The sequence below is a fragment of the Oncorhynchus tshawytscha genome, linkage group LG15 (genome assembly GCF_018296145.1).
Source record: "Oncorhynchus tshawytscha isolate Ot180627B linkage group LG15, Otsh_v2.0, whole genome shotgun sequence".
NCBI classification, from domain to species: domain Eukaryota; kingdom Metazoa; phylum Chordata; class Actinopteri; order Salmoniformes; family Salmonidae; genus Oncorhynchus; species Oncorhynchus tshawytscha.
The window spans coordinates 23,544,587-23,561,426 of record NC_056443.1 but is presented as its reverse complement, the minus strand read 5'-3'; the positions used below and the strand labels follow the sequence as shown (position 1 = coordinate 23,561,426).

Below are 16,840 nucleotides of genomic sequence, written 5' to 3'. Positions count from 1 at the left end.
CCCACCTGCACTCCCTGTTCACTCATGGTTGCACGGCCAGTCATGACTCCAACACCATCAGGCCCAGACGGCATCCCCAGCCGCGCCCTCAGAGCATGCGTAGACCAGCTGGCCGGTGTGTTTACGGACATATTCAATCAATCCCTATACCAGTCTGCTGTTCCCACATGCTTCAAGAGGGCCACCATTGTTCCTGTTCCCAAGAAAGCTAAGGTAACTGAGCTAAACGACTACCGCCCCGTAGCGCTCACTTCCGTCATCATGAAGTGCTTTGAGAGACTAGTCAAGGACCATATCACCTCCACCCTACCTGACACCCTAGACCCACTCCAATTTGCTTACTGCCCAAATAGGTCCACAGACGATGCAATCTGCACACTGCCCTAACCCATCTGGACAAGAGGAATACCTATGTGAGAATGCTGTTCATCGACTACAGCTCGGCATTCAACACCATAGTACCCTCCAAGCTCGTCATCAAGCTCGAGACCCTGGGTCTCGACCCCGCCCTGTGCAACTGGGTACTGGACTTCCTGACGGGCCGCCCCCAGGTGGTGAGGGTAGGCAACAACATCTCCACCCCGCTGATCCTCAACACTGGGGCCCCACAAGGGTGCGTTCTGAGCCCTCTCCTGTACTCCCTGTTCACCCACGACTGCGTGGCCACGCATGCCTCCAACTCAATCATCAAGTTTGCGGACGACACAACAGTGGTAGGCTTGATTACCAACAACGACGAGACGGCCTACAGGGAGGAGGTGAGGGCCCTCGGAGTGTGGTGTCAGGAAAATAACCTCACACTCAACGTCAACAAAACTAAGGAGATGATTGTGGACTTCAGGAAACAGCAGAGGAAACACCCCCCTATCCACATCGATGGAACAGTAGTGGAGAGGGTAGCAAGTTTTAAGTTCCTCGGCATACACATCACAGACAAACTGAATTGGTCCACTCACACAGACAGCATCGTGAAGAAGGCGCAGCAGCGCCTCTTCAACCTCAGGAGGCTGAAGAAATTCGGCTTGTCACCAAAAGCACTCACAAACTTCTACAGATGCACAATCGAGAGCATCCTGGCGGGCTGTATCACCGCCTGGTACGGCAACTGCTCCGCCCACAACCGTAAGGCTCTCCAGAGGGTAGTGAGGTCTGCACAACGCATCACCGGGGGCAAACTACCTGCCCTCCAGGACACCTACACCACCCAATGTTACAGGAAGGCCATAAAGATCATCAAGGACATCAACCGCCCGAGCCACTGCCTGTTCACCCCGCTATCATCCAGAAGGCGAGGTCAGTACAGGTGCATCAAAGCTGGGACCGAGAGACTGAAAAACAGCTTCTATCTCAAGGCCATCAGACTGTCAAACAGCCACCACTAACATTGAGTGGCTGCTGCCAACACACTGACACTGACACTGACTCCAGCCACTTTAATAATGGGAATTGATGGGAAATGATGTAAATATATCACTAGCCACTTTAAACAATGCTACCTTATATAATGTTACTTACCCTACATTATTCATCTCATATGCATACGTATATACTGTACTCTATATCATCGACTGCATCCTTATGTAATACATGTATCACTAGCCACTTTAACTGTGCCACTTTGTTTACATACGCATCACATATGTATATACTGTACTCGATACCATCTACTGTATCTTGCCTATGCTGCTCTGTACCATCACTCATTCATATATCCTATGTACATATTCTTTATCCCCTTACACTGTGTATAAGACAGTAGTTTTGGAATTGTTAGTTAGATTACTTGTTGGCTATTACTGCATTGTCAGAACTAGAAGCACAAGCATTTCGCTACACTCGCATTAACATCTGCTAACCATGTGTATGTGACAAATAAAATTTGATTTGATTTGATTCATTAAGTTTGCCAATGACACAACAGTGGTAGGCCTGATCACCGACAACGACGGGACAGCCTATAGGGAGGTCAGAGACCTGGCAGTGTGGTGCCAGGACAACAACAGTGGTAGGTCTGATCACCGACAACAACGAGACAGCCTTTAGGGAGGTCACAGACCTGCCGTGTGGTGCCAGGACAGCAACCTCTCCCTCAATGTGATCAAGACAAAGGAGATGATTGTGGACTATAGGAAAAGGAGGACTGAGCACCTCCCCATTCTCATTGACGGGGCTGTAGTGGAGCAGATTGAGAGCTTCAAGTTCCTTGGTGTCCACATCACAAACTAACTGACATGTTTCAAACACACCAAGACAATCACGAAGAGGGCACAACAAAACCTATTCCCCCTCAGGAGACTGAAAAGATTTGGCATGGGTCCTCAGATCCTCCAAAGGTTCTACAGCTGCACAATCGAGAGCATCCTGATGGATTGCATCACTGTCTGGTATGGCAACTGCTCGGCCTCCGACCTCAATGCACTACAGAGGGTAGTGCGTACGGCCCAGTATATCTGGGGCCAAGCTTCCTACTATCCAGGAACTCTATACCAGGCGATGTCAGAGGAAGACCCTAAAAATTGTCGACGACTCCAGCCCCCCTAGTCATAGACTGTTCTCTCTGCTACCGCACGGCAAGCGGTGCCGGAGCGCCAAGTCTAGGTTCAGAGGCTTCTAAACAGCTTCTACCCCAAAGCCTTAAGACACCTGAACATCTAATCAAAGGGCTACGACTATTTGCATTGCCCCCCCCTTCTTTTATACTGCTGCTTTTCTCTGTTATTATCTATGCATAGTCACTTGAATAACTCTACCTACATGTACATATTACCTAAATTACCTTGACTAACCGTTGCTCCCGCACACTGACTCTGTACTGATATCTCCTGTAGTATAGCCTCAATATTGTTATTTTACTGCTGCTCTTTAATTATTCGTAATTTTTATTTATTAAAACTGCGTTGTTGGTTAAGGGCTCATAAATAAACATTTCACTGCAAGGTCTACACCTGTTGTATTCACCGCAATTGTCAAAGAATGTTTGATTCGATTTGATTTTAGTGCTCTCGTCTGCATTAAAAACAAATTTTTATTTATTTTTTATTTTACCTTTATTTAACCAGGTAGGCAAGTTGAGAACAAGTTCTCATTTACAATTGCGACCTGGCCAAGATAAAGCAAAGCAGTTCGACAGATACAACGACACAGAGTTACACATGGAGTAAAACAAACATACCGTCAATAATACAGTATAAACAAGTCTATATACAATGTGAGCAAATGAGGTGAGAAGGGAGGTAAAGGCAAAAAAGGCCATGGTGGCAAAGTAAATACAATATAGCAAGTAAAACACTGGAATGGTAGTTTTGCAATGGAAGAATGTGCAAAGTAGAAATAAAAATAATGGGGTGCAAAGGAGAAAAATAAATAAATGAATTAATTAAATACAGTTGGGAAAGAGGTAGTTGTTTGGGCTAAATTATAGGTGGGCTATGTACAGGTGCAGTAATCTGTGAGCTGCTCTGACAGTTGGTGCTTAAAGCTAGTGAGGGAGATAAGTGTTTCCAGTTTCAGAGATTTTTGTAGTTCGTTCCAGTCATTGGCAGCAGAGAACTGGAAGGAGAGGCGGCCAAAGAAAGAATTGGTTTTGGGGGTGACTAGAGATATATACCTGCTGGAGCGTGTGCTACAGGTGGGAGATGCTATGGTGACCAGCGAGCTGAGATAAGGGGGGACTTTACCTAGCAGGGTCTTGTAGATGACATGGAGCCAGTGGGTTTGGCGACGAGTATGAAGCGAGGGCCAGCCAACGAGAGCGTACAGGTCGCAATGGTGGGTAGTATATGGGGCTTTGGTGACAAAACGGATTGCACTGTGATAGACTGCATCCAATTTGTTGAGTAGGGTATTGGAGGCTATTTTGTAAATGACATCGCCAAAGTCGAGGATTGGTCTGCGTAGAGGTGGATCAGAGACTCACCAGCAGCAAGAGCGACCTCATTGATGTAAACAGAGAAGAGAGTCGGTCCAAGAATTGAACCCTGTGGCACCCCCATAGAGACTGCCAGAGGTCCGGACAGCAGACCCTCCGATTTGACACACTGAACTCTATCAGAGAAGTAGTTGGTGAACCAGGCGAGGCAATCATTTGAGAAACCAAGGCTGTCGAGTCTGCTGATGAGGATGTGGTGATTGACAGAGTCGAAAGCCTTGGCCAGATCAATGAATACGGCTGCACAGTAATGTTTCTTATCGATGGCGGTTAAGATATCGTTTAGGACCTTGAGCGTGGCTGAGGTGCACCCATGACCAGCTCTGAAACCAGATTGCATAGCAGAGAATGTATGGTGAGATTCGAAATGGTCGGTAATCTGTTTGTTGACTTGGCTTTCGAAGACCTTAGAAAGGCACGGTAGAATAGATATAGGTCTGTAGCAGTTTGGGTCAAGAGTGTCCCCCTTTGAAGAGGGGGATGACCGCAGCTGCTTTCCAATCTTTGGGAATCTCAGACGACACGAAAGAGAGGTTGAACAGGCTAGTAATAGGGGTGGCAACAATTTCGGCAGATAATTTTAGAAAGAAAGGGTCCAGATTGTCTAGCCCGGCTGATTTGTAGGGGTCCAGATTTTGCAGCTCTTTCAGAACATCAGCTGAATGGATTTGGGAGAAGGATAAATGGGGAAGGCTTGGGCGAGTTGCTGTTGGGGGTGCAGTGCTGTTGACCGGGGTAGGAGTAGCCAGGTGGAAAGCATGGCCAGCCGTAGAAAAATGCTAATTGAAATTCTCAATTATGGTGGATTTATCAGTGGTGACAGTGTTTCCTATCTTCAGTGCAGTGGGCAGCTGGGAGGAGGTGTTCTTATTCTCCATGGACTTTACAGTGTCCCAGAACTTTTTTGAGTTAGTGTTGCAGGAAGCAAATTTCTGCTTGAAAAAGCTAGCCTTGGCTTTTCTAACTGCCTGTGTATAATGGTTTCTAGCTTCCCTGAACAGCTGCATATCACAGGGGCTGTTCGATGCTAATGCAGAACGCCATAGGATGTTTTTGTGTTGGTTAAGGGCAGTCAGGTCTGTGGAGAACCAAGGGCTATATCTGTTCCTGGTTCTAAATTTCTTGAATGGGGCATGTTTATTTAAGATGGTTAGGAAGGCAAATAACGATCCAGGTTGGATCTGATCGGAAAGATGAGGTGCACACTGTCGACCACGCCTCCTGACTTTGAGAAGCTCTGTCGCGACATGCATCAAGCTCACCCGTCTCATTAGTGGTGTTGAGATAAGAGACTAATTTGTAATTGACTCTCTTAAAGCCCCACATTAAAAGTATACAATGGTGAGGTAAGAATACAATCAGAAATATTGTTAGAATGTTATACAATTAACTGCCATAGCCCCAATTATAAAAGTACATTGGCTGTCAATTACACAATGTTTTTTCACATGGGATCATGGGCCAAAACATTTTTGGAACCCCTGGCCCATGGTGTCCAGTCATCGCTTCACCCCCTTAGTGCCCATGGTGTCCAGACATCCCTTCACCCCCTTAGTGCCCATGGTGTCCAGTCATCGCTTCACCCCCTTAGTGCCCATGGTGTCCAGACATCCCTTCACCCCCTTAGTGCCCATGGTGCCCAGACATCCCTTCACCCCCTTAGTGCCCATGGTGTCCAGACATCCCTTTACCCCCTTAGTGCCCATGGTGTCCAGACATCCCTTTACCCCCTTAGTGCCCATGGTGTCCAGACATCCCTTCACCCCCTTAGTGCCCATGGTGTCCAGACATCCCTTCACCCCCTTAGTGCCCATGGTGTCCAGTCATCGCTTCACCCCCTTAGTGCCCATGGTGTCCAGACATCCCTTCACCCCCTTAGTGCCCATGGTGTCCAGTCATCCCTTCACCCCCTTAGTGCCCATGGTGTCCAGTCATCGCCACCCCCTTAGTGCCCATGGTGTCCAGACATCCCTTCACCCCCTTAGTGCCCATGGTGTCCAGACATCCCTTCACCCCCTTAGTGCCCATGGTGTCCAGACATCCCTTCACCCCCTTACCCCCTGGTGCCCAGTGCCCACCCCCTTAGTGCCCATGGTGTCCAGACATCCCTTTACCCCCTTAGTGCCCATGGTGTCCAGACATCCCTTCACCCCCTTAGTGCCCATGGTGTCAGACATCCCTTCACCCCCTTAGTGCCCATGGTGTCCAGACATCCCTTCACCCCCTTAGTGCCCATGGTGTCCAGACATCCCTTCACCCCTTAGTGCCCATGGTGTCCAGACATCCCTTCACCCCCTTAGTGCCCATGGTGTCCAGTCATCGCTTCACCCCCTTAGTGCCCATGGTGTCCAGTCATCGCTTCACCCCCTTAGTGCCCATGGTGTCCAGACATCCCTTCACCCCCTTAGTGCCCATGGTGTCCAGTCATCCCTTCACCCCCTTAGTGCCCATGGTGTCCAGACATCCCTTCACCCCCTTAGTGCCCATGGTGCCCAGACATCCCTTCACCCCCTTAGTGCCCATGGTGTCCAGACATCCCTTTACCCCCTTAGTGCCCATGGTGTCCAGTCCCTTCACCCCCTTAGTGCCCATGGTGTCCAGACATCCCTTCACCCCCTTAGTGCCCATGGTGTCCAGACATCCCTTCACCCCCTTAGTGCCCATGGTGCCCAGACATCCCTTCACCCCCTTAGTGCCCATGGTGTCCAGACATCCCTTTACCCCCTTAGTGCCCATGGTGTCCAGACATCCCTTCACCCCCTTAGTGCCCATGGTGTCCAGACATCCCTTCACCCCCTTAGTGCCCATGGTGTCCAGACATCCCTTCACCCCCTTAGTGCCCATGGTGTCCAGACATCCCTTTACCCCCTTAGTGCCCATGGTGTCCAGACATCCCTTCACCCCCTTAGTGCCCATGGTGTCCAGACATCCCTTCACCCCTTAGTGCCCATGGTGTCCAGACATCCCTTCACCCCCTTAGTGCCCATGGTGTCCAGACATCCCTTCACCCCTTAGTGCCCATGGTGCCCAGACATCCCTTCACCCCCTTAGTGCCCATGGTGCCCAGACATCCCTTCACCCCCTTAGTGCCCATGGTGTCCAGACATCCCATTGCCCAGACATCGCTTCACCCCCTTAGTGCCCATGGTGTCCAGTCATCGCTTCACCCCCTTAGTGCCCAGGTGTCCACATCCCTTCACCCCCTTAGTGCCCATGGTGTCCAGTCATCCCTTCACCCCCTTAGTGCCCATGGTGTCCAGTCATCCCTTTACCCCCTTAGTGCCCATGGTGTCCAGATCCCTTCACCCCCTTAGTGCCCATGGTGTCCAGTCATCCCTTTACCCCCTTAGTGCCCATGGTGTCCAGTCAGACATCCCTTCACCCCCTTAGTGCCCATGGTGTCCAGACATCCCTTCACCCCCTTAGTGTCCATGGTGTCCAGACATCCCTTCACCCCCTTAGTGTCCATGGTGTCCAGACATCCCTTCACCCCCTTAGTGTCCATGGTGTCCATCCCTTCACCCCCTTAGGTGGTGTCCAGACATCCCTTCACCCCCTTAGTGCCCATGGTGTCCAGACATCCCTTCACCCCCTTAGTGCCCATGGTGTCCAGACATCCCTTCACCCCCTTAGTGTCCATGGTGTCCAGTCATCCCTTCACCCCCTTAGTGCCCATGGTGTCCAGTCATCCCTTCACCCCTTAGTGCCCATGGTGTCCAGTCATCCCTTCACCCCCTTAGTGCCCATGGTGTCCAGTCATCCCTTCACCCCCTTAGTGCCCATGGTGTCCAGTCATCCCTTCACCCCCTTAGTGCCCATGGTGTCCAGTCATCCCTTCACCCCCTTAGTGCCCATGGTGTCCAGTCATCCCTTCCCACCCCCCTTCAGTGCCCATGGTGTCCAGTCATCCCTTCACCCCCTTAGTGTCCATGGTGTCCAGTCATCCCTTCACCCCCTTAGTGCCCATGGTGTCCAGTCATCCCTTCACCCCCTTAGTGCCCATGGTGTCCAGTCATCCCTTCACCCCCTTAGTGCCCATGGTGTCCAGTCATCCCTTCACCCCCTTAGTGCCCATGGTGTCCAGACATCCCTTCACCCCCTTAGTGCCCATGGTGTCCAGTCATCCTTTAGTGCCCATGGTGTCCAGACATCCCTTCACCCCCTTAGTGTCCATGGTGTCCAGACATCCCTTCACCCCCTTAGTGGTGTCCATCATCCCTTCACCCCTTAGGTGGTGTCCAGTCATCCCTTCACCCCCTTAGTGCCCATGGTGTCCAGACATCCCTTCACCCCATGGTGTCCACCCCCACCCTTTAGTGTCCATGGTGTGTGCCCAGAGTCATCCCTTCACCCCCTTAGTGCCCATGGTGTCCAGTCATCCCTTCACCCCCTTAGTGCCCATGGTGTCCAGTCATCCCTTCACCCCCTTAGTGCCCATGGTGTCCAGTCATCCCTTCACCCCCTTAGTGCCCATCCAGTCATCCCTTCACCCCCTTAGTGCCCATGGTGTCCAGTCATCCCTTCACCCCCTTAGTGCCCATGGTGTCCAGTCATCCCTTCACCCCCTTAGTGCCCATGGTGTCCAGTCATCCCTTCACTCCCTTAGTGTCCATGGTGTCCAGTCATCCCTTCACCCCCTTAGTGCCCATGGTGTCCAGTCATCCCTTCACCCCCTTAGTGCCCATGGTGTCCAGTCATCCCTTCACCCCCTTAGGTGTCCAGTCATCCCTTCACCCCCTTAGTGCCCATGGTGTCCAGTCATCCCTTCACCCCCTTAGTGCCCATGGTGTCCAGACATCCCTTCACCCCTTAGTGCCCATGTGTGGTGTCCAGACATCCCTTCACCCCCTTAGTGCCCATGGTGTCCAGACATCCCTTCACCCCCTTAGTGCCCATGGTGTCCAGACATCCCTTCACCCCCTTAGGTGTCCAGTCATCCCTTCCCACCCCCTTAGTGCCCATGGTGTCCAGACATCCCTTTACCCCCTTAGTGCCCATGGTGTCCAGACATCCCTTCACCCCCTTAGTGTCCATGGTGTCCAGACATCCCTTCACCCCTTAGTGTGCCCATGGTGTCCAGACATCCCTTTACCCCCTTAGTGCCCATGGTGTCCAGACATCCCTTTACCCCCTTAGTGCCCATGGTGTCCAGACATCCCTTCACCCCCTTAGTGCCCATGGTGTCCAGACATCCCTTCACCCCCTTAGTGTCCCCTTTATGCCCATGGTGTCCAGACATCCCTTTACCCCCTTAGTGTCCATGGTGTCCAGACATCCCTTCACCCCCTTAGTGCCCATGGTGTCCAGACATCCCTTCACCCCCTTAGTGCCCATGGTGTCCAGACATCCCTTCACTCCCTTAGTGTCCATGGTTTCCAGGAGTGATTTTGAGATGTAACTGCTGTGGTTAGCTCTGAACGTGCTCTGAATCTAACTCACAGAGACCATGGCAACTGGGACTCTGAGCGATATTAAAATGTCTTTGTGAATTTGGAAGTGATAAAAAAGCGATGTAACATTTTCATCTGTGCCGAGTGATGGATGGGAGCACCGGGGATTTCCAGGGGTGTCACATTTCCATCTTTCTGAGAGCTGTCAAATGGAGCTGTCATACACAGAGCCTTGCTGATATAGTATAGTATGACGTTCTCCTGCTACATGTTCAACCCATCTATCATGGAGAGAGCAGAGCAGTCACAAGGGCATAGAGGAGCATCAACAAACGGATGATGAACAGCCACACACACATATACTAATCATAGAAATCATGATGATTAGTTGGGCTGGTAACCTGATCTGAATATATCATGTAGTCAATGACATCGTTCTCAGTTGGAGGTCATTTGGGCAGAGAGAGACTCAGAGATACAAGGTCACTCTGGATTATGGCACAGTAAATTATTTAGAGGTGTTTTAGTGTGTAGATGGACACAAAACACAGTCACATACGGTATATTAAGTATCAGGTTATATCGCCAGGATAGGTCTGTGTACAACGTGGGAACTGAATCCCTGACTTTCCACATTCCTCTTCTGCTAGTCCTTTACTATATTCTGGTTGTAAATGTATCCACTTGTCTGGCTGGAATTGGATTTTGGAGTTGTCAAATTAACTTTCTCTTCCTAGTCATGTCACAACAATCAACTCTCTGCTCTCCTTGTCCTGTATATCACAAATGTATTATGTATGAGTTCACATGCTGTAAATATTATCGACAGAATGCAAACATTTAGTATTTTAACCCTCTCCACTCTCTTAACCCTCTCAAGTCCCGTCCCAACCATAACGTGGAGGAAGATGAATGGTAACATCCCTAAGAAGGCTCGTCTGAGGAAGTCCCAGGCTGTTCTGGAGATCCCTAATGTACAGCTTGAGGACACTGGGACCTATGAATGTAAAGCGGAGAACCCCAGGGGAGGAACAGCCTTCAAGGGACACATCCAGATCTACAGTAAGTTAAGGAGGGATGGACTGGAGCTACATGTTGTTGTTGTCTAATTGTTTGTTTGTTCATCTGTGACTGTGGCGTTCATCTGTGACTGTGGTGTTAATATGTTACTGTGGCGTTCATCTGTGACTGTGGCGTTAATATGTTACTGTGGGGTTAATATGTGACTGTGGGGTTAATATGAGACTGTGGTATTAATCTGTGACTGTGGTGTCAATATGTGACTGGTATTAATCTGTGACTGTGGTTTTAATGTGTGACTGTGGTGTCAGTCTGTAACTGTGGTATTATTCCTTGAATGTGGTGTTAATCTGTGACTGTGGTCACTTCTTCGGGATCAGTGTCCCTTCCACGGGACGGCTGAGCTAACGTAGGCTAATGCGATTAGCATTAGTATGTAAGTAACAAGAATATTTCCCAGGACATAGACTTATCTGATATTGGCAGAAAGCTTAAATTCTTGTTAGTCTAACTGCACTGACCAATTTACAGTAGCTATTACAGTGAAGTAATACCATGCTATTGTTTGAGATTACACAATTTTGAAAATGAAAAGTTATTAACAAACAAATTAGGCACATTTGGGCAGTCTTGATACAACATTTTTAAACGGGGATACAATGGTTAATTGGATCAGTCTAATACTTTGCCCGTACACTGCTGCCATCTAGTGGCCAAAATCTAAATTGTACCTGGGCTGGAATAATACATTATGGCCTTACTCTTGCATTTCAAAGATGATGGTTCAAAAAAATACAAAAGAACGGTTGTGTGGTGTTACTATGCTGTTACTGTGGTGTCACTATGATGTTACTGTGGTGTTAATATGCTGTTACTGTGGTGTTAATATGCTGTTACTGTGGTGTTACTATGATGTTACTATGCTGTTACTGTGGTGTTAATATGCTGTTACTGTGGTGTTACTATGCTGTTACTGTGGAGTTACTATGCTGCTACTGTGGTGTTACTGAACCTGCTGTTACTGTTGTGTCACTGTGGTATTACTGTGGTGTTACTGAACTGGCTGTTACTGTGGTGTTACTGTTGTGTTACTGAACCTACTGTTACTGTGGTGTTAGTATACTGAATCTACTTTGTTACTGTGCTGTTACTGAAGTTGATCTTCCTGGGGTCTCACTGTGATTTAACTTTGTTGTTACTGTGGTGTTACTTACTGTGGTGTTACTGTGCTGTTACTGAACCCGGTGTTACTATGGTGTAACTGTGGTGTTACTGAACCTGGGATTAGTGTGGTGTTACTGAACCTGGTGTTACTGAACCTGGTGTTACTGAACCTGGTGTTACTGAACCTGGTGTTACTGAACCTGGTGTTACTGAACCTGGTGTTACTGAACCTAGTGTTACTGAACCTAGTGTTACTGAACCTAGTGTTACTGAACCTAGTGTTACTGAACCTAGTGTTACTGAACCTAGTGTTACTGAACCTAGTGTTACTGAACCTAGTGTTACTGAACCTAGTGTTACTGAACCTGGTGTTACTGTAGTGTTACTGAACCTGGTATTATTGTGGTGTTACTGTGCTGTTACTGTGGTGTTACTGTGGTGTCACTGAACCTGGTGTTACTGTGGTGTTACTGAACCTGGTGTTACTGAACCTGGTGTTACTGTGGTGTTACTGTGGTGTTAGTATACTGAATCTACTGTGGTGTTGCTGTGCTGTTACTGAACTGGTCTTCCTGGGGTCTCACTGATTTTACTTTGTTGTTACTGAACCTGGTGTTACTATGGTGTAACTGTGGTGTTACTGTGCGGTTACTGAACCTGGTATTATTGTGGTGTTACTAACCCTGGTGTTACTGTGGTGTTACTGAACCTGGTGTTACTGAACCTGGTGTTACTGAACCTGGTGTTACTGAACCTGGTGTTACTAAACCTGGTGTTACTGTGCTGTTACTGTGGTGTTACTGTGGTGTTACTGTGCTGTTGCTGAACCTGGTGTTACTGTGGTGTTACTGAACCTGGTGTTACTGTGGTTTTACTGTGCTGTTGCTGAACCTGGTGTTACTGTGCTGTTGCTGAACCTGGTGTTACTGTGCTGTTACTGAACCTGGTGTTACTGAACCTGGTGTTACTGTAGTGTTACTTAACCTGGTGTTACTGAACCTGGTGTTACTGCACCCGGTGTTACTGATCCTGGTGTTACTGTGGTGTTACTGAACCTGGTGTTACTGTAGTGTTACTGAACGTGGTGTTACTGAACCTGGTGTTACTGTAGTGTTACTGAACCTGGTGTTACTGCACCCGGTGTTACTGAACCTGGTTTTACTGATCCTAGTGTTACTGTGGTGTTACTGAACCTGGTGTTATTGTGGTATTACTGTGGTGTTACTGAACCTGGTGTTACTGAACCTGGTGTCAACTTGCTTTTCTCTCTCTGCACATTGTTTGTATATATCATTAATCAGCTGTCAGATTTGACAAATTATCCTGTCTGAACACAGTCACAATCTAACGCACGCACACACCAGGACATGAGCTCTCCATTGAGCTACAGCCCCCTGGTATGCCAGGCACTTCCTCCTCTAGTCTTAGCATCTTCAGGGTGATGCATTTTCTCTGTGTGGTTTGATTGGACTATTATGGTCAGGTTCACACAAAAGGCTGACCTGTTTAAATGACATGCATTGTGAGCCTGCTACCAATGACGCTCTCCCTGGCTCTGTGTGATTCAGGGAGAAGAGCGAGCTGCCAGAAAGTACAGGTGCCCAGGAAGAGTGTATGTGTGCGCATGCGCGCTTGAGCACATATGCTTGTTTGTGTTTGGACAGGCAGGTACCCAATCAGATAGTTTTATTATGGTTGTGGGCAGGGCTGGTAACTCAAGGATGCCCAGTCTTTGCTTATAAGTTACTGTAGCCAGGGTTCTCTCAGTGACTGGACAGAAGATGCAGCTGGATGAATGACTACAAAACAAACTGGAAGAGAGGAGGTGTCTCTATCTCTGCTGAGTAGTAGCATTAAATTATCAACCATTTCTTTAACTAGGCGTAGTGGGTGGAGGAGTCAGGCGCAGAGAGCAGGTAGTTCAGAATGTGGATCTTTATTCCAAAAACAGTGAAACGGACACAAGGGTGCATAAAATACCCAGTCCAAACAAACAGGACTAAACTGTCCGGAAAAATAGAATCCACAAATAATCCAACACCATGAACAGAAAACAAGCCTGCATACCACACAAACAAAACTAAACTCAAAACAGGTGTAACCAACCAGACCAAACTAACAGAAACAAAAAAGGGAATCGATGGCAGCTAGTAGGCCGGCGACGTCGACTGCCGAGCGCCGCCCGAACAGGAAGAGGCACCATCTTTGGCATGATTCGTGACAGTACCCCCCCCTGACGCGCGGCTCCCGCAGCGCGCCGACCCAGAGAGCGAGGTGCAGGGCGATCCGGGTGGAGGCGGTGGAAATCCCTCAAGAGGGAAGGATCTAAAATGTGTCAACCCGGTACCCAGCACCTCTCCTCCCGACCATACCCCTCCCAGTCCACGAGGTACTGCAGGCCCCTCACCCGGCGTCTCGAGTCCAGAATAGCTCGTACTGTGTACGGTGGGGACCCCTCGATGTCCATAGGGGGCGGAGGGACCTCCGGTACCTCACCTTCTTGTAGGGGACCAGCTACCACCGGCCTGAGGAGAGACACATGAAACGAGGGGTTAATGCGAGAGTAAGAGGGAAGTTGCAATCTATAACACACCTCGTTTATCCTCTTCAGGACTTTAAATGGCCCCACACACTGCGGCCCCAGCTTCCGGCAGGGCAGGCGGAGGGGTAGGTTTTGGGTCGAGAGCCAGACCCTGTCCCCTGGTGCGAACACAGGGGCCTCACTGCGGTGGCGGTCAGCGCTCTTCTTCTGCCGTTCCCTGACCTGCCCGCCAGGTCTCTCTAGAGCGCTGTACCCACTCCTCCACCGCAGGAGCTTCGTTCTGACTCTGATGCCATGGAGCCAGGACCGGCTGGTAGCCCAGTACGCATTTGAATGGCGACATATTCGTGATGAGTGACTGAGTGAGTTCTGGGCCAACTCTGCCCACGGGACGTACCTCGCCCATTCTCCTGGCCAGTCCTGGCAATACGACCTCAGAAACCTACCCACTTCCTGCTTCACTTTCTCCACCTGCCCATTACTCTCGGGGTGATAACCAGAGGGAAGGCTGACCGAGACCCCCAGACGCTCCATAAACGCCCTCTAAACCCGGGACGTGAACTGGGGACCTCGATCAGATACGATGTCCTCCGGAACCCCGTAGTGGCGGAAGACGTGGGTAAATAGAGCCTCCGCAGTCTGTAGGGCCGCAGGGAGACCAGGTAATGGGAGGAGACGGCAGGACTTAGAGAACCGATCCACAACGACTAGAATGGTGGTGTTTCCCTGAGATGGGGGAAGATCAGTAAGAAAATCTACCGATAGATGAGACCAGGGCCTTTGTGGAACCGGGAGGGGTTGTAAACCTCCCTCTAGGCAGGTGCCTAGGAGCCTTACTCTGAGCGCATACCGAACAGGAGGAGACATAGAGCCTCACATCCTTAGCTAAGGTGGGCCACCAGTATTTCCCCCTAAGACCCCGCACTGTCCTCGCAATCCCCGGATGACCCGAAGAAGTTAGTGTGTGAGCCCACCGAATCAATTGATCACGGACACCAAGCGGCATGTAACTAAGACCGGTCGGCCACTGCGCAGGTTCTAACCTCAACGCCCGCTCAATGTCTGCGTCCACCTCCCATACCTCCGGGGCCACCAGCCAAGAGGCTGGAAGGATGGGAGTAGGATCGATGGACCGGTCCTCGGTGTCATAGAGACGGGACAGCGCGTCGGCCTTTGTGTTAAGGGAACCTGGTCTATAAGAGATCGTAAATCTAAAGCTTGTAAAGAACATGGCCCACCTAGCCTGACTCGGAGTCAGTCTTCTCGGATATACTCCAGATTGCGGTGGTCAGTCCAGATGAGGAAAGGGTGCTTAGCCCCCTCAAGCCAGTGTCTCCACACCTTCAGGGCTTTTACCATAGCTAGCATCTCCCGGTCCCCCACATCATAGTTCTGCTCCGCCGGACCCAGCTTCTTAGAAAAGAAAGTGCAGGCACAGAGCTTCGGTGGCGTCCCCGAGCCCTGTGACAGCACGGCTCCAACCCCAGCCTCGGCCGACCACCTCCACTATGAATGCTAACGAAGGGTCAACACGGGAGCTCCAGTGAACAGTACCTTCAACTGGTTGAAGGCTCCATCTGCCTCGGCCGACCACCGTAGACGCACCGGCCCCCCCTTCAGCAGTGAGGTAATGGGCGCCGCCACTTGGCCAAAACCCCGGATAAATCTCCGGTAGTAATTGGCAAACCTTATAAACCGCTGCACCTCCTTTACCGTGGTCGGAGTCAGCCAATTACGCACAGCGTTAACGCGGTCACGCTCCATCACCACCCCCGAGGTGGCAATGCGATAACCCAGGAAGGAAACGGCTTGTTTGGAGAATACACATTTCTCAGCCTTGACGTATAGGTCATGCTCCAGCAGTTGCCCAAGGACCTTGCGTACCAGGGAGACATGCGCGGCGCATGTAGCAGAATAGATCAAGATGTCATCAATATAGACCACCACACCCTGCCCGTGCAAGTCCCTGATAATCTCATCTACAAAGGATTGGAAGACGGCTGGAGCATTCTTTAACCCATACGGCATGACAAGGTACAAGGTATAGTGGCATGATGTGGTACTAAACGCTGTTTTCCACTCGTCTCCTCCCCGAATACGCACCAGATTATACGCGCTCCTGAGGTCCAGTTTTGTGAAAAAACGTGCTCCGTGGAATGATTCCACCGCTGTAGCGATGAGAGGTAGCGGATAACTAAATCCCACTGTGATTGAATTTAGACCTCGATAATCAATGCACGGACGCAGTCCTCCCTCCTTTTTCCTCACATAAAAGAAACTCGAGGAGACGGGTGACATGGAGGGACGGATGTACCCCTGTCTCAGATATTCCGTGACATACAGTATGTCTCCATAGCCAATGTCTCCTCCTGTGACAATGGGTACACGTGACTCCTGGGAAGTGCAGCGTTCTCCTGGAGGTTTATCACGCAATCCCACCGTCGATGGGGTGGTAATTTGGTTGCCTTCTTTTTACTAAAAGCGATAGCCAAATCGGCATATTCTGGGGGAATGCGCACAGTGGAAACCTCGTCTGGACTCTCCACCGACGTGGCACCGATGGAAACTCCTATACACCTACCTGAACCCTCCTCTGACCTCCCCTGAAGAGCCCCCAGGAAATGAGGGGATTGTGAATAACTAGCCAGGGAATCCCCAACACCACTGGAAACCCAGGTGAATCAATAAGGTAGAAACTGATCTGCTCCCTATGATCCCCCTGCGCTACCATGTCCAGCGGAATCGTGGCCTCCCTGACCATCCCTGACCCTAACGGTCAGCTATCGAAGGAGTGCA

At 50.0% G+C, this 16,840-nt stretch overlaps 2 protein-coding genes across 40 annotated transcripts in view; one reads left to right on the top strand and one right to left on the bottom strand.

The window, feature by feature from the left end:
* LOC112214694 (receptor-type tyrosine-protein phosphatase delta) overlaps nt 1–16,840 on the bottom strand; it is a 905,847-nt gene that overhangs the window by 402,302 nt on the left and 486,705 nt on the right. The gene's annotated exons all lie outside the window — the stretch shown is intronic.
* Nucleotides 1–16,840, top strand: part of LOC112267515 (contactin-5-like) — a 210,093-nt gene that overhangs the window by 4,761 nt on the left and 188,492 nt on the right. The window contains exon 2 of the mRNA XM_042298356.1: nt 10,199–10,380. Within this exon, the coding sequence (XP_042154290.1) occupies nt 10,199–10,380 (182 nt within the window). The remainder of the gene's footprint in view (nt 1–10,198; nt 10,381–16,840) is intronic.